This window comes from Oncorhynchus masou, chromosome 17 (genome assembly GCF_036934945.1).
Source record: "Oncorhynchus masou masou isolate Uvic2021 chromosome 17, UVic_Omas_1.1, whole genome shotgun sequence".
Classification (NCBI taxonomy): domain Eukaryota; kingdom Metazoa; phylum Chordata; class Actinopteri; order Salmoniformes; family Salmonidae; genus Oncorhynchus; species Oncorhynchus masou.
In genome coordinates this window covers 24,550,051-24,576,719 of record NC_088228.1, presented here as the reverse complement: position 1 = coordinate 24,576,719, position 26,669 = coordinate 24,550,051, and the positions used below count along the sequence as shown (strand labels likewise).

Here is a 26,669-nt window from a genome sequence, read left to right as displayed (position 1 = left end):
AAATACACTGTACATAACATAATTTACAAACAAAATCCACAGACTGGATCCAGTGCAGCCTTCAGCGCTTGACTAGAAAAACATGGAGGGGAGAATCCTTAAAGCTGTGGTCTATAATGAAAGCAGATGTCTGCTTCTTCATGTGTTGGCATGGAACAAATGAAAACATATAAAAGCCCCATAAACTAAGCTTCATTCCTATAGGGGAATGCTGCATATCCAACTACCTCATCTCTTTAGATAAAGAGTCAAAGACAACATGTTTACAGTTATACAGCCATTGTTATAAAATTGTTGTAAAAGTGAGTTCAGTTTAGGGCCTGTCAAATGAAATTCCTACAGGTTATTGTAAAAATACATAGAGGGCCACTTCAAGTAATATTCCTGAACTTAAAAGCCACATGTGCATAGTTAATTGTTTATTTCAACAACATATGTGGTTTTAGAGAGTATTTTTCCCACAGAATAAGGTTTGTCCAAATACACATTCCTGTCTGGGCTGATGCAATACGTAACAGTCTGACATGATAGATAGACCTGCAGTGTGAAATCTACACTAACTCTATCATTTGGTAGTCTAGGGGTGGCAGGTAGCCTAGCGGTTAGAGCGTTGGGCCAGTAATCAAAAAGGTTGCTGGTTTGAATTCCTGAGCCGACGAGGTGAGAAATATACCTATGTGCTCTTGAGCAAGGCACGTAACCCGAATTGCTCTGGTAAATCGCTCTGGATAAGAGCATCTGCTAAATAATGCAGTTTTGCTGTTGTTGATGGGTGAATGGATGCTAATCAAACCCAGACAGACTCCATTACATTTACAACCAGATGTGTACTTATGCCGTGGAAATAGTGTCTTAGGGAATGGAATGACAACACTGCCAAATATTCTGGTTCATGTTCTTTCTTCATAATATCAAAAACATGAGAATTACAAATCCAATCTCAGATGTACACTGTCTGTATCTGCCTGTCTACAGTGATTTGGTCCATATCATACTCATGATTATCATTGGCAATTTGAAAATGTTTATAAGAAGGTCACTGACTGGCTCTAGAGGACCATCTCTCAGCCTGGTCTATTGAAAAGGTTCAGCAGGTCATTCCTCAGTACTGTATGCAGAGACCCAAGGACAGGGAGGGTCAAAGCCAGAGTCCTGCAAGATATCTCTCCTTGTAACACCATCCCCCTGGGCATGAGGGATGGGACCTCTCTGACATGGAGAATATCTCTTGCCATCGCAGGGATCTGCTGGCCATGATGGAATGCCCTCTTCTCTCCATGACAACTGTCAATCACTCCCGTCAGTATCTACGGTGATTGGACTGACACGGACAATCATAATGGCTCATTACCTCTAAATATTGCAGAAAGCCTGTGGCCTATATGATGAGATTATTATGGACAAAAGAGTGAGATTTGACTATCATGTCACCAGAATAGAACACTCAATATTTATTGGAAAAGAGCATCAAACTCATCACCTTGCACTTTCACCACACTGTGAAGTTCATCATCATTTATTTAATCTGTAGCCTAATAAACTGTAGGCTATGATTTCCCAAGTCATAGAGGGAGGACAACAAAACATATCATCGCGTGACTCCAAGTGTTCTTCAATATGATTGTTTTCTATCAATATTTGCGCATAAAAGCATTTCCACTGACATTTATTGCATAATAAATGTTACTGACACAAAAAGACATGTTTTATTTGACCTTTACCAGGTAGGATAGTTGAGAACAAGTTCTCATTTGCAACTGCGACCTGGCCAAGATAAAGCAAAGCAGTTTGACACATACAACAACACAGAGTTACACATGGAATAAACAAACATACAATCAATAATACAGTAGAAAATCTATATACAGTGAGTGCAAATGAGGTAGGATAAGGGAGGTAAGGCAATAAATAGGCCATGGTGGCAAAGTAATTACAATATAGCAATTAAACACTGGAATGGTAGGATGTGCAGAAGATGAATGTGCAAGTTGAGATACTGGGGTGCAAAGGAGCAAGATAAATAAATCAATACAGTATGGGGATGAGGTAGATTGGATGGGCTATTTACAGATGAGCTATGTACAGGTGCAGTGATCTGTGAGCTGCTCTGGCAGCTGGTGCTTAAAGCTAGTTAGGGAGGTAAGAGTCTCCAGCTTCAGAGATTTTTGCAGTTCGTTCCAGTCATTGGCAGCAGAGAACGGCCAAAGGAAGAATTGGCTTTGGGGGTGACCAGTTAGATATACCTGTTGGAGCGCGTGCTACGGGTGGGTGCTGCTATGGTGACCAGTGAGCTGAGATAAGGCGGGACTTTACCTAGCAGAAACTTGTAGATGACCTTGTTTAGTGTATTTTTTTGTTGTCTACATTTGGAAAGATTACCAACAAATTTTATGTTTCCATCTGTAACGGTTTTCTTGAGGTGAAGGAGAGGCGGACCAAAACGCAGCGTGGTGGTTATTCATGTTTAATTTAAAAAGATACTCCACATGAATAAACTAACAAAACAAGAAATGTGAAAAAACCTAAACAGCCTATCTGGTGAAAACAAACACAGAGACTGGAACAATCACCCACAAACACACAGTGAAACCCAGGCTACCTAAGTATGATTCTCAATCAGAGACAACTAATGACACCTGCCTCTGATTGAGAACCATACTAGGCCGAAACATAGAAATACCCAAATCATAGAAAAACAAACATAGACTGCCCACCCCAACTCACACCCTGACCATACTAAATAATGACAAAACAAAGGAAATAAAGGTCAGAACGTGACACCGTCAGTCCTGTCATTATCCGACATGTACTTTAATTCCATAAAAAGGTTGGATGCAAACTTGGTTAATGTGGTTCCAAGGCAATCATTTTATTCCATTGACATTGAATCAAGGAGAGCAACTGAAACCTGTCCCAAAATACTGCTACTAACAAAACTATTCCTTTTTGGGTTTTAGAAGGATTAGTGATCTAATTTGCTTATGTAATCAGATTTTGAGCAATGGCCAAAATATCAACTATCCAAATGCAGAATTACCCAAATGATCTACCCTTAATTCCATTCCACTTTCTGAATCAGTCCTTTAGAATTCCGGATGAGCTGCACTTTCATTTCCCTCTGTGTTGTTCCATTAAATCCATTAATTAAGGGTACTCTTGGTTGTCGAGAGCTTAATTGAAAGGAAAAACAAAAACAAAAACACCACAGACACTAGGCCCTCTATGGAATGGGTTTGACACCTCTGCATTACAGTGACGCTCAAGGCCACCCGAAGGGCGCAGCCGTCTAATGCATTGTATCGCAGTGCTAGAGGCGTTACTACAGACCCGGGTCATTCCGTAGGTGGGAGTCCCATAGGACTGCTCACAATTGGCCCAGCCTCGTCCGGGTTAGGGGGGGGTTTGGCCGGGCGGGCTTTACTTGGCTCATCACGGCCTAGCAACTCCTTGTGGCGGGCTAGGTGCCTGAAGGCTAACCCCGGTCACCAGTTGAACGGTGTTTCCTTCCTCCGATTGATGCAGCTGGCTTCCGGGTTAAGCTCCCGAGCCCGTTGGGGAGTTGCAGCGATTAGACAAGATCGTAAAATACAAAAAAATGCTACAAAAACAAATAAAAGTGACGCTCCAGAACTTTTGTATCATTTTTGGCAGTCATTTTGAAAGTGATGCTCTCAAGCCAAAATGGGTCCTCTTTTTTTGTGTGCTACGTCATCCAATTGTGCACTACATCCTCCATTTCGTATGACATGTTATGTCCTTTTTTTGGCCAATGTGTATGTTATGTTAGAAATCCAATTTGAACAATATGTTACGACTTTGTTGTATTTAAGATCCCAAACAGCATCTTTAACTATTTATAAAGGCATTGTTATAGGTTTCATGTATGAGAGACACCAATTGCATAAAAGCTAAGTGATATCATGGCAGTCCTAAAGAAGAGCTGAAAATAATCTTATGACCAATCTTGGATTATGTAATGTTCAAACATATGGCTACCTAGTCTGGCTAACACCTATCTCCTGAAGTCCTTCTGACATCAGAGTCTGGAATGGCTCTTCGATGTTGTCGGAACAATGCATCGATAATGAAAGGGGCTGTGCTTATACTGGTTGGCTATTTTCTGTGTCTCACTCAAATCAAATCAAATTGGATTTGTCACATACACTTGTTTAGCCGATGTTATTGAGGGTGTAGCGAAATGCTTTTGTGTAAGGGGTGCCTCACTGGTGGCAGAGAAGTCAGACGCAGGAGAGTAGAACTGGGTAATAACCGGAGCAGTTTAATATACAAAACCACCGGCATCCAGAATAACAACGTGGGTACAAAACCTGTCACGCACCAGACAACAATGTGCACAAGCACTTACAACAAACAATTCCGCACAAAGACATGGGGGGGACAGAGGGTTAAATACACAACACTTAATGAGGGAATGAAAACCAGGTGTGTGGGAAAACAAGACAAAACCAATGGAAAATTAAAAATGGATCGGCGATGGCTAGAAGACCGGTGACGTCGACAGCCGAACACCGCCCGAACAAGGAGAGGAACCGACTTCGGCAGAAGTCATGACATTGTGTTTCTAGCTCAGTGCAGTAATATCTAACAGTAATACCTAACAATTTCACAGCAATACACACAAATCTCAAGTAAAGGAATGGAATTAAGAATATATAAATATTGGGTGAGCAATGACAGAGTGGCATAGACTTAGATACAGTAGAATAGGATAGAATACAGTATATACATATGAGATGAGCAATGCAAAATATGTACACTTTCTTAAAGTGACTAGTGTTCCATTATTAAAGTGGCCAATGATTCCAAGTCTATGTACAGTGGGGAGAACAGGTATTTGATACACTGCCAATTTTGCAGGTTTTCCTACTTACAAAGCATGTAGAGGTCTGTCATTATCATAGGTACACTTCAACTGTGAGAGACGGAATCTAAAACAAAAATCCAGAAAATCACATTGCATGATTTTTAAGTAATTCATTTGCATTTTATTGCATGACATAAGTATTTGATACATTAGAAAAGCAGAACTTAATAATTGGTACAGAAACCTTTGTTTGCAATTACAGAGATATATGTTTCCTGTAGTTCTTGACCAGGTTTGCACACACTGCAGCAGGGATTTTGGCCCACTCCTCCATACAGACCTTCTCCAGATCCTTCAGGTTTCGGGGCTGTCGCTGGGCAATATGGACTTTCAGCTCCCTCCAAAGATGTTCTATTGGGTTCAGGTCTGGAGACTGGCTAGGCCACTCCAGGACCTTGAGATGCTTCTTACGAAGTCACTCCTTAGTTGCCCTGGCTGTGTGTTTCGGGTCGTTGTCATGCTGGAAGACCCAGCTACGACCCATCTTCAATGCTCTTACTGAGGGAAGGAGGTTGTAGGCCAAGATCTCGCGATACCTGGCCCCATCCATCCTCCCCTCAATACAGTGCAGTTGTCCTGTCCCCTTTGCAGAAAAGCATCCCCAAAGAATGATGTTTCCACCTCCATGCTTCATGGTTGGGATGGTGTTCTTGGGGTTGTACTCATCATTCTTCTTCCTCCAAACACGGTGAGTGGAGTTTAGACCAAAAAGCTCTATTTTTGTCTCATCAGACCACATGACTTTCTCCCATTCCTCCTCTGGAACATCCAGATGGTCATTGGCAAACTTGAGACGGACCTGGACATGTGCTGGGTTGAGCAGGGGGACCTTGCGTGCGCTGCAGGATTTCAATCCATGACGGCGTAGTGTGTTACTAATGGTTTTCTTTGAGACTGTGGTCCCAGCTCTCTTCAGGTCATTGACCAGGTCCTGCCGTGTAGTTCTAGGCTGATCCCTCACCTTCCTCATGATCATTGATGCCCCACGAGGTGAGATCTTGCATGGAGCCCCAGACTGAGGGTGATTGACCATCATCTTGAACTTCTTCCATTTTCTAATAATTACGGCAACAGTTGTTGCCTTCTCACCAAGCTGCTTGCCTATTGTCCTGTAGCCCATCCCAGCCTTGTGCAGGTCTACAATTTTATCCCCGATGTCCTTACACAGCTCTCTGGTCTTGGCCATTGTGGAGAGGTTGGAGTCTGTTTGATTGAGTGTGTGGACAGGTGTCTTTTATACAGGTAAAGAGTTCAAACAGGTGCAGTTAATACAGGTAATGAGTGGAGAACAGGAGGGCTTCTTAAAGAAAAACTAACAGGTCTGTGAGAGCCGTAATTCTTACTGGTTAGTAGGTGATCAAATACTTATGTCATGCAATAAAATGAATTACTTAAAAATCATACAATGTGATTTTCTGGATTTTTGTGAAGTGTACCTATGATAAAGATTACAGACCTCTACATGCTTTGTAAGTAGGAAAACCTGCAAAATCGGCAGTGTATCAAATACTTGTTCTCCCCACTGTATATGCAGCCTCTAATGTGCTAGTGATGGCTATTTAACATAATTTAACAGTTTGATGACCTTGAGAAGCTGTTTTTCAGCCTCTCAGTCCCAGTATTGATGCACCTGTACTGACCTCGCCTTCTGGATGATAGCGAGGTGAACAGGCAGTGGCTCGGGTTGTTGTTGTCCTTGATGATCTTTTTGGCCTTCCTGTGACATTGTGTACTGTAAGGGGTGCTCCCTCTGCTGTTTCCTGAAGTCCACGATCAACTCTTTTGTTCTGTTAATGTTGAGTGAGAGGTTATTTTCCTGGCATCACACTTCCAGGGCCCTTATCTCCTCCCTGTAGGCTGTCTCGTCATTGTTGATAATCAGGCTTACTACTGTTGTATCGTCTTCAAACTTGATGATTGAGTTGGAGGCATGCGAGGCCACGCAGTCATGGGTGAACAAGGAGTAAAGGAGGGGGCTCTGCACGCATCCTTGTGCGGCCCCAGTGTTGAGTATCAGCGAAGTAGAGGTGTTTTTTACTACTTTCACCACCTGGGAGGCATCCCGTCAAGATGTCCAGGAACCAGTTGTACGTGGCGGATTTAGACCCAGGGCCTCAAGTTTAATGATGAGCTTGGGGGGTACTGAGCACAGCCACACAGCTACACCCACAAGCACAGCCACACAACACTTGAGTGCCACCCCCTTCCATCATGGTTGGATTTTCAAATATGAACAACAAGAGGTCTCAATCTCAGAGGGAAAAAAAACATTTGAGAGAACCAATCAAATATTGCATTAACAAACGGCCTCCTTTCCAGACTAGTATGGTCACAGCTCTGCCTGCGCTGAGTCACATGGGTCGCTTCAGTCAGACTAATGGCTGACTCCATGCAAAATAAAACTGAGCATGCAAACCGGGGTCAAGGAGAATGTGTTGGCTTTTCAATAAGTATTTGTCTCTCCTTGCATTTATCAAATCCAACCTAAACCCACTGACCTTTACAATCTCTGGTTGTAGAAATCAACTGATCGCATGATTTACTCATGCATACTTCCCCATGAGCTATTGTCAAATCCAATTTTAAGTATAAAACTAGGTTAAAACTGAAAACAGCAACGCAGCCAGGATCTGAAAATAGAACTCTCTCCTAAACACTTCTGCAAGTAGAGTAACAGGGTAGCTAAAGAAGTGAATGAGACAAGAGGAATACGAGCCCAGCTGCCAAGGAAGGATAAGCAGTGTCATGTCTAATGTAATCAGCCCGGAGCCTTTAATGCATGGGGCTAATTGGCTTGGAGCATGTATACAGTAGTACTACACAAAGTGGCTGTGACAAGGCCTGGGTGGCTATGGAGGGGGAATATGTAAATAATGTCATCAAGGACAAGGCAACAGAGATGGCCCTCAAGCAATGAATGCCAAATAAATCTATCAACCTTCTAAACTATGCTATAAATGACACAGAAATCCTATCTAAGCTCTAAGGGAAGGAACAACATAATACATCTCAGGGAAGCCAATGGAGCTTCCTGCTCCATACCACCTCTAGAATGGGTATATGTGCATTCGGAAAGTATGCAAACCCCTTGACCTTTTCCACAAAAAAAAGCTCCACGGACAATTCCTCGCTCTGACCTGCACTGACATCTGTGGGACCTTACATAGATAGGTGTGTGCCTTTCCAAATCATGTCAAATCAATTGAATTTACCACAGGTGGACTCCAATCAAGTTGTAGAAACATCTCAAGGATGATCAATGGAAACAGGATGCACCTGAGCTCAATTTCTATTCTCATAGCAAAAGGTCTGAATACTTATGTAAATAAGGTATTTCTGTTTTCACTTTGTCATTTTGGGGTATTGTGTGTAGATTGATGACGAAAAGGTTTTATTTAATCAATTTTAGAATAAGGCTATAATGTAACAACATTTGAAAAAAGTCAAGGGGTCTGAATACTTTCCGAATACACTGTATGTCTTGGTGCGTGTCTAGTGCTGTAAAGGCAATAAGGCCCAACTCTGAAGTGCAAGAGGTGGCTCCCCATTCATTTCTGCAGGGCTGGTCTCCTACACGCTGCATTGATCAACAGATCGTTTTCATAACCAATTCTGAGGTCAGAACCCAGTCTGCTGCAGTCACGCAACTGCTCGCCTCATGAGCTTTACTACATGCCTACAACACGAAGAGCCTCTTAAAGAGACATTGTGCTGATTTCCTAAGAGGTTAAAACTCATTACTCAATCACAAGTAGTTAGTGTACAGTACCTACATAAAGTCTACCCCCCTGGATTTCTTCACATTTCATTATGTTACAAAGTGGGATTAAAATGGATTTAATTGTCATTTTTGTCAACAACCTACACAAAATACTCTAATGTCAAAGATGAAAATTTCTGTCAAAATACAAAACACTAATATACCTTGATTAGAGAAGTATTCACTACATGTTAGAAACACCTTTGGAAGTCATTACAGCTGTGAGTCTTCTTGGGTAAGTCTCATAAGAGCTTTAAACACCTGTATTGTCCATTATTCTTTTCAAAATGATTATAGCTCTGTTTAGGTGTGTTGGGGTTCATGGCTAGACAGCAATTTTCAAGTATTGCCATTGGGATTCAAGCAGATTGAAGTCAAAACTGTAACTTGGCCACTCAGGAACATTCTCTGTCTTCTTGGTAAGCAACTCCAGTGTAGATTTGTATATACTCCATTAGGGAGTATTTTGTGTAGATCAATGACAAAATTACAATTAAATCTATTACAATCCCAATTTGTAGCGCAACAAAATGGGAAAAAGTTCAAGAGGGTGTAGACTTTCTATAGTCACTGTACCTATATCAGGAGGAGGACATCATACTGGTACTGTGACTATGATTTTCCTGTTTTCACTTCTCATCCTTCTATTTTTTTGTGATACTTCAGTATCAGTCAATCAATCACTGGTGAGGGGGGGGGGGTCAGGGGCCAACTGAATGAGAAACAGGGAGGAGGTTTAAATTTCTGTGACTGATTTCAACCTTGCTGAATAAAATGTCTGTGAGTAGCTACTTCAGGCATGTGAGTGTTCAGCACATAGTGACAAATGAAGGGGGGGTCAGTGAGTGTAAGGTGCAGAGGATATTATACAGTGGCTTGCAAAATTATACACCCCACTTGGCATTTTTCCTATTTTGTTGCCTTACAACCTGGAATTAAAACAGATTTTTTTGGGGGGGGGTGTGTATAATTTCATTTACACAACATACCTACCATTTTGAAGTTGCAAAATATTTTTTTATTGTGAAGCAAACAAGAAATAAGACAGAAAAGACAGAAAACTTGAGCATACATATCTATTCACCCCCCCAAATTCAGTACTTTGTAGACACTTTTTTTGCAGCAATTGCAGCTGCAAGTCTCTTGGGGTATGTATCTATAAGCTTGGCACATCTAGCCACTGGGATTTTTTCCCATTCTTCAAGGCAAAACTGCTCCAGCTCCTTCAAGTTGGATGGGTTCTGCTGGTGTACAGCTATCTTTAAGGCATAACACAGATTCTCAATTGGATTGACTAGGCCCTTCCATGACATTTAAATGTTTCCTCTTAAACCACTTGAGTGTTGCTTTAGCAGTATGCTTAGGGTCATTGTCCTGCTGGAAGGTGAACCTCCACCCCAGTCTCAAATCTCTGGAAGACTGAAACAGGTTTCCCTCAAGAAATTCCCTGTATTTAGTGCCATCCATCATTCCTTCAATTCTGACCAGTTTCCCAGTCCCTGCCAATAAAAAACATCCCCACAGCTGCTGCCACGATGCTTCACTGTGGGGATGGTATTCTCGGGCTGATGAGAGGTGTTGAGTTTGCGCCAGACATAGCGTTTCCTTGATGGCCAAAAAGCTCAATTTTAGTCTCATCTGACCAGAGTACCTTCATCCATATGTTTGGGGAGTCTCCCACATGCCTTTTGGTGAACACCAAACGTGTTTGCATATTTCTTTCTTTAAGCAATGGCTTTCTTCTGACCACTCTTCCGTAAAGCCCAGCTCTGTGGAGTGTACGGCTTAAAGTAGTCCTATGGACAGATACTCCAATCTCCGCTGTGGAGCTTTGCAGCACCTTGATGGTTATCTTTGGTCTCTTTGTTGCCTCTATGATTAATACCTTCCTTGCCGGGTTCGTAAGTTTTGGTGGGCGGCCCTCTCTTGGCAGGTTTGTTGTGGTGCCATATTCTTTCCATTTTTTAATAATGGATTTAATGGTGCTGCGTTTGATGTTCAGTTTCTGATATTTTTTTAATACCCACGTACTTATGTACTCCTCCACAACTATGTCCCTGACCTGTTTCGAGAGCTCCTAGGTCTACATGGTGCCACTTGGTTGGTGGTGTCCCTTGCTTAGTGGTGTTGCAGACTCTGGGGCCTTTCAGAACAGGTGTATATATACTGAGATCATGTGACAGATCATGTGACACTTAGATTGCACACAGGTGTACTTTATTTAACTAATTATGTGACATCTGAAGGTAATTGAATGCACCAGATCTTATTTTGAGGCTTCATAGCAAAGGAGGTGAATACATATGCACGCACCACTTTTCCATTTTTTTTTTTTTGAAACAAGCTACTCTTTTCATTTCACTTCACCAATTTGGACTATTTTGTGTATGTCCATTATATGAAATACAAATAAAAATCCATTTCAATTACAGATTATAATGCAACAAAATAGGAAAAACGCCAAGGGGGATGAATACTTTTGCAATGCACTGAACATCACTGGGAATCTCAAGGAGAGTAGCCTAAATACACATCATGAAGTTAATTGAGGATCCAAATATGAAATCTAAATAGGACTACTTACTTTTACAGTCATTTTGAAACTATATAATATAAAATTATGTCATTGTTGTTATTTACACATTAATGTAGCATAATATACCTCAAATAAAAGCTTAATTAATGAATTAAACTAATTTGTTACTGTCTAAACGCCCCCATCCCCAGGGTTTCTCATTCACTTGCGTGATCTATGTTGTCTAGTGCATTGATGATCAACGACTGTGGTGTTGTAGACAAAACTTGGAGTGCGAGTTGACACTAAAAAATTGTTTGGTGACAACAGTCATTGTCGGGGTTCTTGAGTCGATATAGTTTTGTATATTGACTAGTCCGAAGAGCAGATGGATTTGTCATTAGAGAAGGGTTCAATACATGTTAGAAACACCTTTGGAAGTGATTATAAGCTGTGAGTCTTCTTGGGTAAGTATCATAAGAGCTTTAAACACCTGTATTGTCCAGTACAATGCAGGTACGTCGTAGCTGTAGCAGTCATGAAAATAATACAGATGTAAACAGTACTTTGCATTTTATGATAATTCATCATCATTTCTTCCGTCATATTCACTTTTGAACATTTATCTTTGGGCTTGATAAATCGAACACCATTAATCCATCAATAAATCAATATATTTCCATTAACATACATTTCTTGTTTTGTGACTGTCTTCGTTATCGTGCCAAAATGGATAATAACATGTGTTGTGAAAATACTTGTTAAGTAGATGTTTTTTTATGATCTGATAACAAATTAAAAATCACAGTTTAAACAAAAAGGGCTTGTGCCAAATCAGTTAGCACTGCAGTCATCATGCAATACGACCAAGATTAGTACCCCTACTTTATGACATATTAAGGTCACTTCCTCACGCTATTGCGAGCAGACAAATAGTTTTCCATGATCTATACTGTAAATACAAATTTGTTCTTAACTGACTTGCCTAGTTAAATAAAGGTCAAATAAAAAATACAATATTTTCCATTGATGTTGCCTTTGGCTGATTGCACACAACCAATATCGGATAACTGAATATCACTGAAAAGTAGAAAACATAAGCAAAATACATGTTGGATAACAGCATGCATATGTATAATATCAGAATAATATCTGCTAAGATTTGAATCGTTGCTGTTAATAACAACTATTTGGTGGAAACAGAACAAGCCAAAAATGTTTACTATTTCTAAAAACACTCTTCATGATCAATCAAGGCATTGTTTCTGGAAATAACAATGAAGTGAAAAATAGATTTTTGGATGAAGTGTAACAATGACCGACAGATCAGGATGAAAGAAGAACAAAGAGAATTTCTATGAGAAAAAAAATCTAAAACGATATAATCAAAACCTAAATTATCCTGGGCCATATTAAAATGTCTTATCCTTATTGAAAAACAGTCTATTCAAACATGATGACAAAAGAAAATGGAAAATGGAATTTCCCCGTCCTGCACGCAAGTTGAAGGAAATCTGCCAGAGAAGGTTATGCAGCTGCCAAACACTCTGCCCTCCGATAGCAATTTCTACATGATACTCAGAGCACCTAGTTAAACATGGAGGAGAAGGGAGAACCCAAGACCTCTTCTGGGTACTGATTCCATTCTAGTCCCTTGATCCCCCTGGTCAACATGATAAGCACTACAACTGGAATTGGAAATATGGAACTGTGACCAGACTGCAGAGTGTGCAGCATCACAATTCAACGCAGTACTTACAAAGGTTCTACATTAAAGTGATGCTTTCTTAGTGGTGCTTCATAATTTGGTGGGGCATTTGGCTCCCTTTGTACCAATTCTATACAATTTCAGAACCCTTTTCTCTCACCTCTCGATATCATTATACTAAACCTATAACCTCTTCTGCATTTCCGTTTGAAGACTATCACGCTACTGTACTGATACAGTGAGTTTCAGAAGAGCATTTTAAGGTTATGGATGATAATCCAGTCTACCTCGCTTGCTTTAACATGGTACAATTCACTCAACTGGCAGCGCCTCAAACACATTAGCTCAGATTAGCTTCATTTGAATGACTTAATTTGGCTACATCTGGGATATAATTCCCTAAAATTCAGATCTAAAATTACATGACCTATACAGTAGTTCTAAGGAAAATGTATGTTCTGATTCAACATTTTAGGCACAGTATATAATGGCTGTTTCATTTGATTATAACAAATTAAATTTGGGTTTACAATAGGTGATAAATTACAAATTCACTTTAGAAATTAATTGTTAACATTCACACACAGCATCCTCGTTGTGTCATGCGAGGTCATTAGATCCCCACCAATAAGTACTGATGTATAAAACCCAATGTCGTGGCACTTGATACATACTTTCCTTTCTTGTGCATTACACTGAGCCCTGAGGGCGGTCCGGGCCTTGCCAGGGAGCAGTCACGCAATGTACCCAGGGAATAAGTGGAGCATTCATTACCTCTCTGATCTGACTATTCCTTCAAAGCCACTTTCACTTGTGCACAATTACTCCCTCATGTGCTGGGGCACATTACAGCTTCCTAATATCTACCATTTTCCTTTCCCCATTGCTCTGTATTCCACAGATATACACTGTCATGTAGGCGCTGGGATACAAGCCGCATGACACCTTACTGGAGATGTATCCTGTATGAAAAATGACATTTCTATGGACTTTTATGGTTTGTATGAATGTACTGCGGAGAAATCACCACATCTTCAAGACTGTTACACTTTTATTGTTTTTTCCTTGTCTGATCATTTCAAAGAGCAGCTTTTCATGTTGAATGTACAACAGGCAATATCAGAACTCTGCTTAGAATCAAACAGTATTCAGGACCATGATATTAAAGACCATAAACACTGATCCTCCCCGTAAGGGCACTCACCTGAAACTAGAGGTCGACCGATTATGAGTTTTCAACGCCCCGATACCAATTATTGGAGGACCAAAAAAAGCCGATGCCGATCAATCGGACAATTTTTTTATATTTATTTGCAATAATGACAATTACAACAATACTGAATGAACAATTATCTTAACTTACTTAAATACATCAATGAAATCTATTTAGCCTCAAATAAATAATGAAACATATTCAATTTGTTTTAAATAATGCAAAAACAAAGTGTTGGAGAAGAAAGTAAAAGTGCAATATGTGCCATGTAAGAAAGTTAACGTTTAAGTTCCTTGCTCAGAACATGAGAACATATGAAAGTTGGTGGTTCCTTTTAGCATGAGTCTTCAATATTCCCAGGTAAGAAGTTTTAGGTTGTAGTTATTATAGGAATTCTAGGACTATTTCTCTCTATACGATTTGTATTTCAGATACCTTTGACTATTGGATGTTCTTATAGGTGTAACAGTATAACTTTAGACCGTCCCCTCGCCCATACCCAGGCGCGAACCAGGGACCCTCTGCACACATCAACAACAGTCACCCACGAAGCATCGTTACCCATCGCTCCACAAAAGCCGCGGCACTTGCAGAGCAAGGGGAACAACTACTTCAAGGTCTCAGTGACGTCACTGATTGAAATGCCACTAGCGCGCACCGCTAACTAGCTAGCCATTTCACATCCATTACATAGGCACTTTAGTATTGCCAGTGTAACAGTATAGCTTCCGTCCCTCTCCTCGCTCCTACCTGGGCTCGAACCAGGAACACATCGACAATAGCCACCCTCGTAGTAGCGTTACCCATGCAGAGCAAGGGGAACAACTTCTCCAAGTCTCAGAGCGAGTGACATTTGAAACGCTATTAGCGTGCACCCCGCTAACTAGCTAGCCATTTCACATCGGTTACATCAGCCTAATCTCGGGAGTTGATAGGCTTGAAGTCATAAACAGTGCAATGCTTGAAGCACAGCGAAGAGCTGCTGGCAAAATGCACAAAAGTGCTGTTTGAATGAATGCTTACGAGCCTGCTGGTGCCTACCATCGCTCAGTCAGACTGCTCTATCAAATCATAGACTTAATTATAACATAATACACACAGAAATACGAGCCTTAGGTCATTAATATGGTCAAATCCAGAAACTATCATCTCGAAAACAAAACGTTTATTCTTTCAGTGAAATACAGAACCGTTCTGTATTTTATCTAGCGGGTGGCATCCATAAGTCTAAATATTTCTGTTACATTGCACAACCTTCAATGTTATGTCATAATTACGTAAAATTCTGGCAAATTAGTTCGCAACGAGCCAGGCGGCCCAAACTGTTGCATATACCCTGACTCTGCGTGCAATGAACGCAGGAGAAGTGACACAATTTCACCTGGTTAATATTGCCTGCTAACCTCGATTTCTTTTAGCTAAATATGCAAGTTTAAAAATATATACTTCTGTGTATTGATTTTAAGAAAGGCAATGATGTTTATGGTTAGGTAAACATTGGAGCAACAACAGTCCTTTTTCGCGAATGCGCACCACATCGATTATATGCAACGCAGGACACGCTAGATAAACTAGTAATATCATCAACCATGTGTAATTAACTAGTGATTATGATTGATTGATTGATTGATTGATTGTTTTTTATAAGATAAGTTTAATGCTAGCTAGCAACTTACCTTGGCTTCTCACTGCATTCGCATAACAGGCAGGCTCCTCGTGAGGCAGGTGGTTAGAGCATTGGACTAGTTAACTGTAAGGTTGCAAGATTGAATCCCCGAGCTGACAAGGTAAAAATCTGTCGTTCTGCCCCTGAACAAGGCAGTTAACCCACTGTACATACTGTACATCTTTGAAAATAAGAATGTGTTCTTAACTGATTTGCCTAGTTAAATAAAGATGTAAAAAAAAAAAATTGGGCTAAATCGGCATCCTAAAAATACAGATTCCGATTGTTATGAAAACTTGAAATCTTCCCTAATTAATCGGCCATTCCAATTAATCGGTCGACCTCTACCTGAAACCACAGTGAGCTGTGCAGTGTGTACTAGGTCTCTTAAGCTCTATCACTTCACCTGCCTTTTTTAAAATTCAGGTCAATGCAATTTTACATTTTTGTCATTTAGCAGATGCTCTTACCCAGAGCGACTTACAGTAGAGTATATCAATTTTCATACTGGTCACCCTTGGAAATCAAACACACAACCCTGGCGTTGCAAGCACCATGCTCTACCAACTGAGCCACGCAGAAGTGAAGGGTATGCTCCAATCCTATTAACCTCTCTGTGATCTCATTGTGAGCTGCTGGGAGGACCATACGAGCATGCGTGATATCTAAGTGAGTCTGATGACTAGAACCTGGCAAGGGGAACCACAACTTCCGGCAAAGAGGAAGAGCAGCACGTGGCACAACTTGTACTGCAAACCCATTCCTCAGGCTATAGGGTGTTACAGCACTTGTATTATGCAGTATCCTAGATGAGATACTATCTCATCAATATGGTTCCCAGAAGTACTGTGCAGATAGCACACAAAATAAGAGATGACAGAAAAACAAGTAATACCTGGCACACCTCCGGTATAAGTGTGGTAAACTATGGGAGTACTTAGTCTGTTGCTGTAAATAACATCTGCTCTAAACTTGTAGGTTTGTCGGGTGCTGCTGAAAACCCATCAAAAATAGAGTTCCAGACGAGGGTCAACCAAGGGTCATAAAACCAAGGGTCATAAAATCAGACAGGGTGATCAAGGCAGGGAGTTGAGTTCTGGGTGATCAAATTTGAGCGTAATTGTAAGCGACAACAGTCCAACAATAGTGTTGGGGAAACAAAGGATTTCTTTCCGCTGCATGCTGTGTTCTCAGCTTGCTCTTGTTGAACAAACATATTTGGCGTCTAGACCAGAAGTGGTTTGGGGTCAGTCACTTACGCCTTTTGTTGTGCAGGGCCAATCTATGCAATTATTGACGTGAGGCTATTCAAGCAAAGACACCCACCAGCTCCAGCATGGCGCTGCCACAGAAAGAGACGAGGTCATTACATCACTAATGAGGGAAAATGCTTTAATATTTTCTTCTGTTGTACTGTAACTGTAGATGGGAGGTTTCAATTGGACAATAATACTTTCTTTAAGTTTGTAGATATTGATATTAGTCAGTCAATCAATCAAATGTATGGATACATTGTAACAAATGTATGTTTGTTACATCAGCCGATGTAACAAAGTGCTATACAGAAACCCAGCCTAAAACCCCAAACAGCAAGCAACGGAGATAGAAGCAGAGAACAGAGAACAGCTACAAATTTCTTTGATTGAATAGCATATCTGTCCTTTTCACTATTCATCATCAGGTTGGGGACTTCCAGTATGAACTTAGTATTTGATGTATTTCAAAGCTATGAAGATTTACAGTATATTGCAAAGATTGCATAAATAAGTGATGACTGACACCTTATTTCACATGTGGACAATTCAATTAAAAGCTGATCTGAATCCAGAATCAGATAATCAAATGATGTTAACACATGCAGCAACACTACCTTGACCTAACATGTTTCATTACAGACTTTGAAGGGATTGGAAATGACACAGAAAAAAACAAGGCCACAGCTAGACACATTTGACCAATGTGTAAAACAGTATATTTCAAAAGTTCATATAGGCTACCAAGCATGTATATCCATCACATATTGGCTGAATGAGCAAGGCTACCACAGCGACATCACGCAGGCGTAGGGTCATGCATGAATGGTTAAACTATCAAGGCTGTTTGGTAATGTTTTCCATTTTCATTTTCTCAAAGTGATAAACCTTGTCAAATACATAGAAAAGGAGGAGTGTGCATGGTTAGAATATCAATAGGTAGTCTACACTCTTACGAAAAAAGGTACTATCTAGAACCTAAATAGGTTCTTCGGCTGTCCCCATAGGAAAGCTCTTTGAAGAAGCCTTTTTGGTCCCAGGCGGAGGGTTCTACGTGGAACCCAAAAAAGTTCTACCTGGAACCAAAAAGGGTTCTCCTATGGGGACAGCTGAAGAACCCTTCGAGAGACCTTTTTCTGAGTGTTAATGATGTCTTATATATGTGCCATTCCACCCCAGGAAGTCCTGAAAATATTTTTGATATCTTGGATTGTTCTGGCAATTCTCACATAGAAACTTAATTGGGAGGAAGGATGTTTGATGTGCTTTTTACATTTGTATCACAAACCATGTTTGAGAAAATCATGATGAAATTGTAGGCCCTTTTTACATGACAAATATTCATATTAATATCTCAAAAGTACCCTTTTAAATTTTGTTCATTTTTAGACATTGTTTTAAACAATATACTCTACAAGTACATCACATTTCCAGAGTGGGCTCTCTGCTACTTTTAAAGTTATGATACATTTTATGAGCACCACCAACACAGTGAATGGGAAAATGGATTCAAAGGGAACTCCCTCTGCTGGTGATTTCCTGAATGTACAATCCTAAAGCAGAGCTGTGATTGGTTAATGGCCTGTAAAGTCAATTTCTATATATACAATGGGTCATATCTTCAAAAGTACCAGAGAGCCCACTCTGGAAATGTGATGTGCTTAAAGAGTAAAAAAAGTCAAATCAAAAAGGGCACTTCTGAGATATAAATATAAATAAATACATATTTTAAATGTTTAATAAATGAATGTGACTTTTAATTTCAGAATCTAGACATACTCCATATTTTAGAGCACACTATAAGGAGTATAAGACACCAATATGTTGTCTGTATCATGTACGGTTCACAGATCATAGGGTCTTACAGGAGGCATGTATAGGTCTAAAAGAGGTCTAATAATGTCTGTGATACAAATGTGAAAGCATGTCAAATATCCTTCCAATGAAGTGTATATGTGAGAATTGCCAGAACAATCTGAAACACCCTAAATATATTTGGGCCTTCCTGGTGTGGAATCCCCCACATGCCTGCAGTAGAAGGCCACAAGATAAACAATTGAACACATGTTGAATCTACTCTGGTACTACTTCAGAAACGTAAGCACTTATCTTGTGACCATTGTAGTCTGATTGTGTTATACCCAGCCTGACGGTGCATATCACACTTCTGCTTTGGTCCATGTATGATAAATAACTTTCTTTCAGCTGAGGTGTTTTCTTTTTTTATTTGTCTAAACACTCTCATTGGTAATGTAAACAGAATTATAGCTTCATAACATGGAAGTGGCACTAGGGTTAAAGAAATTTGAGTATGTGTGGCAGCACAGTGCAAGTGGTGCAATTCAAGTGTACAAACCAATCCTTGCATTACACAAATAAATAACTTGGAATAGTTTTCATACTGCAATAGGGTGTAATCTTGGCTTCCAGACATGTCACCGGGGGTCTTTTCACAGTCCCCAAATCCAGAACAAATTCAAGAAAGTGTACAGTATTATATAGAGCCATTATTGCATGGAACTCCGTTCCATCTCATATTGCTCAAATGAACAGCAAACCTTGCTTCAAAAAACAGATTCAGCAACACCTCACGGCACAACGCCTCTCCCCTATTTGACCTAGATAGTTTGTGTGTATGTATTGATATGTAGGCTATGAATGTATATAGTTCTGTCCTTGAGCTGTTCTTGTCTATTAATGTTCTGTATTATGTCATGTTCCATGTTTTGTGTGGACCCCAGGAAGAGTAGCTGCTGCTTTTGCAATAGCTAATTGTGATCATAATAAAATACCAAAATCCATGGCCAAATCTCGCATGTGCGCCATCACGATAGGTTGTAACTGCTGTCACGAGAGACTATATAGCATGTAACTGCACCACACGGGGACGCTGTGCTGTCTGTACCTTGGAAGAAGCTCTTGACCCGGAGGTAGCTGACACTGAGGCGCAGCACGGAGAGCTTGTCCAGTTTGGAGATGATGTCCAGGGTGAAGGGTAGGAGACTGGCCAGCCTGTCCAGCTCTGTATTCAAACGGTCACGGTGCCTCTTCGACGGATTGGTCTTCTGGGTGGCCGCTGTCTGTTTTCTGTCAGATATAGAGAGTCAAGTAATTGATTGATGTTAATTGATGTTATGATAAAAGTTACAATCTAGGCTTCAACATCAATCTACTGATACCAAAATACAGTACTATTTATTGTCCCAATGATGACTGGTTTATTAAATAAGCAAACATGAGTTACTGAAATTTAAATCCCCTTTTGTCTCATTAGTCATTGGAATCTTTACTATGTCTAAGCAGGTATTTTTAGAATGTCAGGTGTTGTCTGTGGGGTCAGAAAACAATGACAGTAAATAGTCCATTAATTATTAAATAATGAAGAGGGAAAGCCTCTGTAGTAACAGCAGGTCCCTCAACTGAATAATGCTGAATATACATTTGTTCTCAAGTTGGATATGAAATTCTAAGAAACTTGCAATGGCTTGATAGATGATGTGGATATCAATTAAGGATTCAGAGGGGTTGGATTAAATGTGGTTGTGCAACTGAATGCACAACGACATAATACTAAAACTATGTATTTACAGTACATCATACTACTACTTACATAGGCAGGCACAATGTAATTAGTGTGGGTACAGATTGTTACAAAGAACTTACAACTTTAATACATGTTTGTGGTTTGTGTAATTGCACATCTATAACGACATTCAATTTGCAAATAAACTGAAAATAATTATTTTAACTTTCTGCACTAAAATTAGATGGTGAGGGATATTTTTTAGCAAATTGTTTGCAAAGTGTAACCAAATACCCTTAGAAATATAGACAATGTAACAATGAATGCCAACATAGTACAGTATGCTGTTTTTAATTGTAGCGTCCTTTAAAACATCACAATGTTTTTGTTTGTCCACTAATTTACAAGTGTTGAATATCCATGAAAGCCAGACTGGAAACAATTATATTATATTTGCACATGCAACAAACAGGCATTTCATGTGAGACGAACTCAGTAATATCCGGTACTCAACTGTTTTTGGATGGGCTTCCTTCTCTTCCTTCCCGCATATAAACAGTCCCCAGGTGGAATCATCATCTGTGAGTCAATTATCATTAATTGCATGTCTCAAGAAGACAAAACTTAGAAAGGGCATATCATGAATAAAGAAGTATATGTGAAAATATAATTCTACAAGCAACAATATTAACTTGATTTCACATTTATTTATCACAATAAACGTGACCATTTGCTAACTAATTTAGCGTCCCAGTTATTTCACTATATCCGCTTCACATTCGTGCCTTTGTTTACGTTCAGGGACCAATGGCATATAGCTTGAAAAAGTGGCATGCGTAGTAAGTGCTCAGGTATTGTAAACCATCGATTTAAGGGAAATTAGTATGACTGATCAAAAACAAAAATATTAACACATCTACTAACTTGCATACTGTATTAAAATGTAATACAACTCACCTGAAGACTGTTCCAATTAAAATGCAAGTCAAAATTAAATCGGTAGTAGTTCTCAACAGTCTAGATAATTTAATTATACTATTCTGTAAATAAAGTTGCATAAAAACCTAAACTATAGCATACGGTCCAACACAGCTCTCTACAAATATGGTCTATCAGTCCGCGGTCCTCTTGGCAGGGATGTGGTTGATGTTATATAGACCCGATTGGGTGGCGTTATCTTCCTCGTATTTCAGGTGGCGAATTTATCCCAATGACCTGACATGCCCTTCGCACGCAACTCTCTGAGACGCGATCTGGGACGAGACACACAAACAGTTGTGCGCAGGTGGTCGTACGGCACACTTCTCCGCGGCGAAGGCAAGGAGCGAGGGTCTATTTAATATTATGGATATTATTTAATATTTACATATAATGGAATTGGTCACCTACAAATTGAATAGTATGAATGTAGGTTATAGTTATATGCACTATTACCATTCATTGACGTTCGGAAAGGAAGCGGAATAGAATGCTCTTTTTCTGAAGGACATTCGACTACATTTTTATTAATGTTCTCACATATTTTTCTAAATCTTTACTTGCCTGCAGAGAGAAATGAACAAGACACTGAATTCAAATTAAAACAGGGTGAGTATCCATATTTGTTCTAAAATAAATGTTTCAGTATAAAACTTTTTATTGGATGTGCTACTGTAGCTTAAATGAACTTTTCTGTAAAACATAGCCTATATTATTGTAATAAGTTGAATCTTTGTGCATTTAGGCTATGCTATAAATCGATGATAGGCCATTTCATTGAATCGTCAAGATCAGATGAGGGATAGTGCATGATTTAACACATCACGAAGGGTCAATGGGTTTGAAATAAGACAAATCCATTCTAAAATATTTCATATTTATTTTGTTATTTAACTAGGCAAGTCAGTTAAGAACAAATTCGTATTTTATAATGACGGCCTACCCTGGCCAAACCCCTCCCCTAACCCAACCCGAACAATTGTGCCCCGCACTATGGGACTTCGATCACGACTGAGATGCAGTGCCTTAGACCGCTGCGCCACTCGTGAGCCCACAGACTAAATGTGTCATATTCTGTTGATAAAAAATATATATACAGAATTTTGTAGTAATACCACTTTAGAACCAATGTTCCGTGAATATCAGAGATAAACAAAAAACATATATTCTTCCCCCTCAAAAAATAACATATCCCCTCAATGTCCCCATAGTCCAACTGACATGCCCTGAACCATTGGCCTGAACTCTGAGCCACCAGTGCGATGATAGGTAAAAGTGCGCCACCTGGTGAGCGCAACTCATTGCAAAAAATACATTTATTGAAATCCATAGAGATGAGCACCATGACGAAAGTGTATTCATTTCATATTCTACATAACTTTTTTTAAAGACAGTACATTGACAGTCAATAGCAACATGTCAGCACACCAAGTGAACAGTGGGCTATTGTAGCTCCGATCACAAATTCCTTTCAGATAAGCCTGAATTAAATGACCCTTTCCACAATATCTACGGCTTAGGTGGACGTGGACCATACCTAGTCTTCCAGGATGTAATTGGCATTGACCACTAAGAAGGGGTCTTCTTCCTCCACAGGTTCCTCTCCCTCAACACCAACTTTCTTCAGCCCAGTCTTCGTTAACTCTATGATGATGTCCTGAAGTGAACACGTACAGAGCATGTCATTCACTCACAAATTGTACAAATCTCACTGCATTATGTAAAGGTCAATACCATAAATGCTTCAAACAGTCAAATATTTAAGATGGTCTTAGTGTGTCTTGTTTTCCAATGCTTTACTTACATAATGGATTAGTCTCTGAAGCACTTTCTCAATCAGATACTTCTTGGCAACCATCTCAGCTTCTGACTCGATCTCACTCTTCATCTCTTTCAGGTACAAGTTAAATCAGCGTTCACTTCTTCAGTGAAGACTCTTCGTCAACTGTAAGAATGAAACATTTTGTTAAAAGTTGACAAAACTAGTATCCTTTTAATTCAACTAAATTGAAAATGAAGGATCCTTTCAGTTTGTTTGAACTCTGACTATCATCCATCTTATGCATGTGCAGAATGCTGAGGTTGGAGACCCTCCAATACTCAGCGAAGGTCATTTTGAGAGCAGGCTTGGCAGTGCTGGTCTTCTCAGGTCTGCCTGCCCCATGGTCTATGTCCATAGCCTCCTCTGCATGATGGCCATTAGTGCCATTTCTCCCCTTCACAGCCTCATCTATCAAGTCATTCTGAAATGGAGAACACAGGATGACCATTTTTTTATGTATAAATGTATCTTTTTCAATAAATATATTGTTGCAAAAAGGTGAAAGTGACTGTTTCCTTCCATTCATTCCCCCATTGTTTCTTACCATTCATTTCCCCATTGTCATCTTGTTCCTGGTCGAAGTTGATGTCTGGGGAGTCGACACTGATGACAGACTTATTCAGCAGTCAGAAGGCCTACTTTACGCGTTTGGGATGCACCTTTAAAAAGTAAAAATTAAAGGGTGAAGATGTGTGTTGTACTATCAATGCAACTCTTCAGATATCATGTAAGCTTGCTCATTATGTGAGCAAATTCACTGAACAACCTCTGTTACACCAACAACCATAATTATCATATTTTAACAAACAATGAAGACATAAGAAGACAGGAGTTTACTCTACAATGTATAGGGGCCTATACACATGGGGATGTATAATTCAGTAGTAGGTGTCTGACCAGCCACATCTGAGCAGTAGAGCCTGGCCATGCCCTCAGACAGTCGGAGCATGCTATCTAGCTGCCTGACAATGATACACCAGGCTGGCTTAGTGCTGTCACTCTGACACAGATGCTTGTGCGTCAACTCCTTGTCCTCCGAGGTGATTAGGGGTCAACATGCACCACACCTATAACGGGACAGAAAGCATGTTATGTTAGGTAGATCTCACTGAACACTGCATCTAAACAGCCCAACACATAAGGAACACCAATACAACAAGGGCAATTATTACCTCTGGTTGAAACTGTAGAGTAAACAATATGTATCTCTGGACCTCATCAGTGGCGTAGACTACAGATTCCATGTTTCTACAGTGCAGGTCTACATTACGTCTGGCTATGACATAATTTGTCACCTGTACCACAAGTCACACAAAGGTGAAAATGCATATGAAACACACATTTCCATTCAGTATGGGCTTATTGCAGGCGCTGAAAAAGTTAGGGAAAAGGGAAGGTTTTGCTTTTACCTCATTGCACTCATCAATCAAATTGACGAAGAGGTCAAATCTGAAAATGATGTGTTCTGACATGTTGACGTTCTGTTTCAGAGACTTAAAGTGGTTGTATCTCCCATCGATGGGGTTGGCAGCTGCCATCCACAGCATGCAATGCTAGTCTCTCACTAGATACTATTCCAAACATGTAACATGCTACATTGCTATGAGGAATAATGAGACCTCCCGAGACCAGAAAGACAGCCTATGCAACAGTAGTAAACAACTCCAAATGTCTCTGTTAAAGCTTTGATCACAGGTTTGATCTTGAATTTCAAGTAATTTATATGTTGGTTACAAATAGGATAGTGCTTGGTGGATTACTTAAGAAACTGTCTCTCGGCGGTACTGGGGTCGCAAAAGATGCAAACATTGATGTCCCCCTGAGAGATGTGTCCTCCATGGTCGTCTTGCCAACACCGCCAGAGAGAATCAGTAGGATTCCACGCTTGATCTTGTCATTCCCTGCAACAAGGAATATTAAATATTAGGCAGTGCATTTTATAACAGTTTTAACTGTTTTTTTACTATTAGATTTGTGTGTATTGTTGTGAATTGTTATACTACTGCACTGTTGGAGCTAGGAACACAAGCATTTCGCTGCAATAACATCTGCTAAATATGTGTATGTGACCAATACAAGCTGCCTCCACTATCGCAGCACTATTTCAACTTCAACCTCATCAAATCACCTATGACTGGACTAAACAATTTAGTCCAATCAATGTATGCTAAATATGATGTGGCTGTCCATGGTTCTTTCCCACCCGAGTCACACCCTGACCAAACAAACATAGAGAATAAAAGCATATCTACGGTCGGGGCGTGACACATGGGTAACCGTGATTAAACCCTTTACAATGAAGATCTGTGAAGTTATTTGGATTTTTACGAATTATCTTTGAAAGACAGGGTCCTGAAAAGGGACAATTATTTTTTATATTATTGTAAATATTGATCACATTCCTTGTGTATGTTCATATATTTTGATACATTGAATATTTTGATACATTGTGAATCTATGTTATATACAGTGGGGAGAACAAGTATTTGATACACTGCCGATTTTGCAGGTTTCCCTACTTACAAAGCATGTAGAGGTCTGTAATTTTTATCATAGGTACACTTCAACTGTGAGAGACGGAATCTCAAACAAAAATCCAGAAATTCACATTGTATGATTTTTAAGAAATTAATTTGCATTTTATTGCATGACATACTTGTAAGTATTTGATCACCTACCAACCAGTAAGAATTCCGACTCTCACAGACCTGTTAGTTTTTTTAAAGAATAACCCCTGTCTCCACTCATTACCTGTATTAACTGCACCTGTTTGAACTTGTTACCTGTATAAAAGACACCTGTCCACACACTCAAACAAACAGACTCCAACCTCTCCACAATGGACAAGACCAGAGAACTGTGTAAGGACATCAGGGTTAAATTGTAGACCTGCACAAGGCTGGGATGGGCAACAGGACAATAGGCAATCCGTTTGGTGAGAAGGCAACAACTGTTGGCGCAATTATTAGAAAATGGAAGAAGTTCAAGATGACGGTCAATCACCCTCGGTCTGGGGCTCCATGCAAGATCTCACCTCGTGGGGCATCAATGATCATGAGGAAGGTGAGGGATCAGCCCAGAACTACACGGCAGGACCTGGTCAATGACTTGAAGAGAGCTGGGACCACAGTCTCAAAGAAAACCATTAGTAACACACTACTCTGTCATGGATTAAAATCCTGCAACGCAGACAATGTCCCCCTGCTCAAGCCAGCGCATGTCCAGGCCCGTCTGAAGTTTGCCAATGACCATCTGGAAGATCCAGAGGAGGAATGGGAGAAGGTCATGTGGTCTGATGAGACAAAAATAGAGCTTTTTGGTCTAAACTCCACTCACCGTGTTTTGA

At 40.0% G+C, this 26,669-nt stretch overlaps 1 protein-coding gene across 1 annotated transcript in view; it reads right to left on the bottom strand.

The window, feature by feature from the left end:
* LOC135558241 (uncharacterized) overlaps nucleotides 1-21,099 on the bottom strand; it is a 41,038-nt gene extending 19,939 nt beyond the window's left edge. Inside the window, exons 1-2 of the mRNA XM_064991968.1 lie at nucleotides 21,038-21,099; nucleotides 19,906-20,087 (exon numbers count right to left, since the gene is read on the bottom strand). Coding sequence (XP_064848040.1) covers nucleotides 19,906-20,087; nucleotides 21,038-21,099 — 244 coding nt within the window. The remainder of the gene's footprint in view (nucleotides 1-19,905; nucleotides 20,088-21,037) is intronic.
* Nucleotides 21,100-26,669: the final 5,570 nt, after the last annotated feature.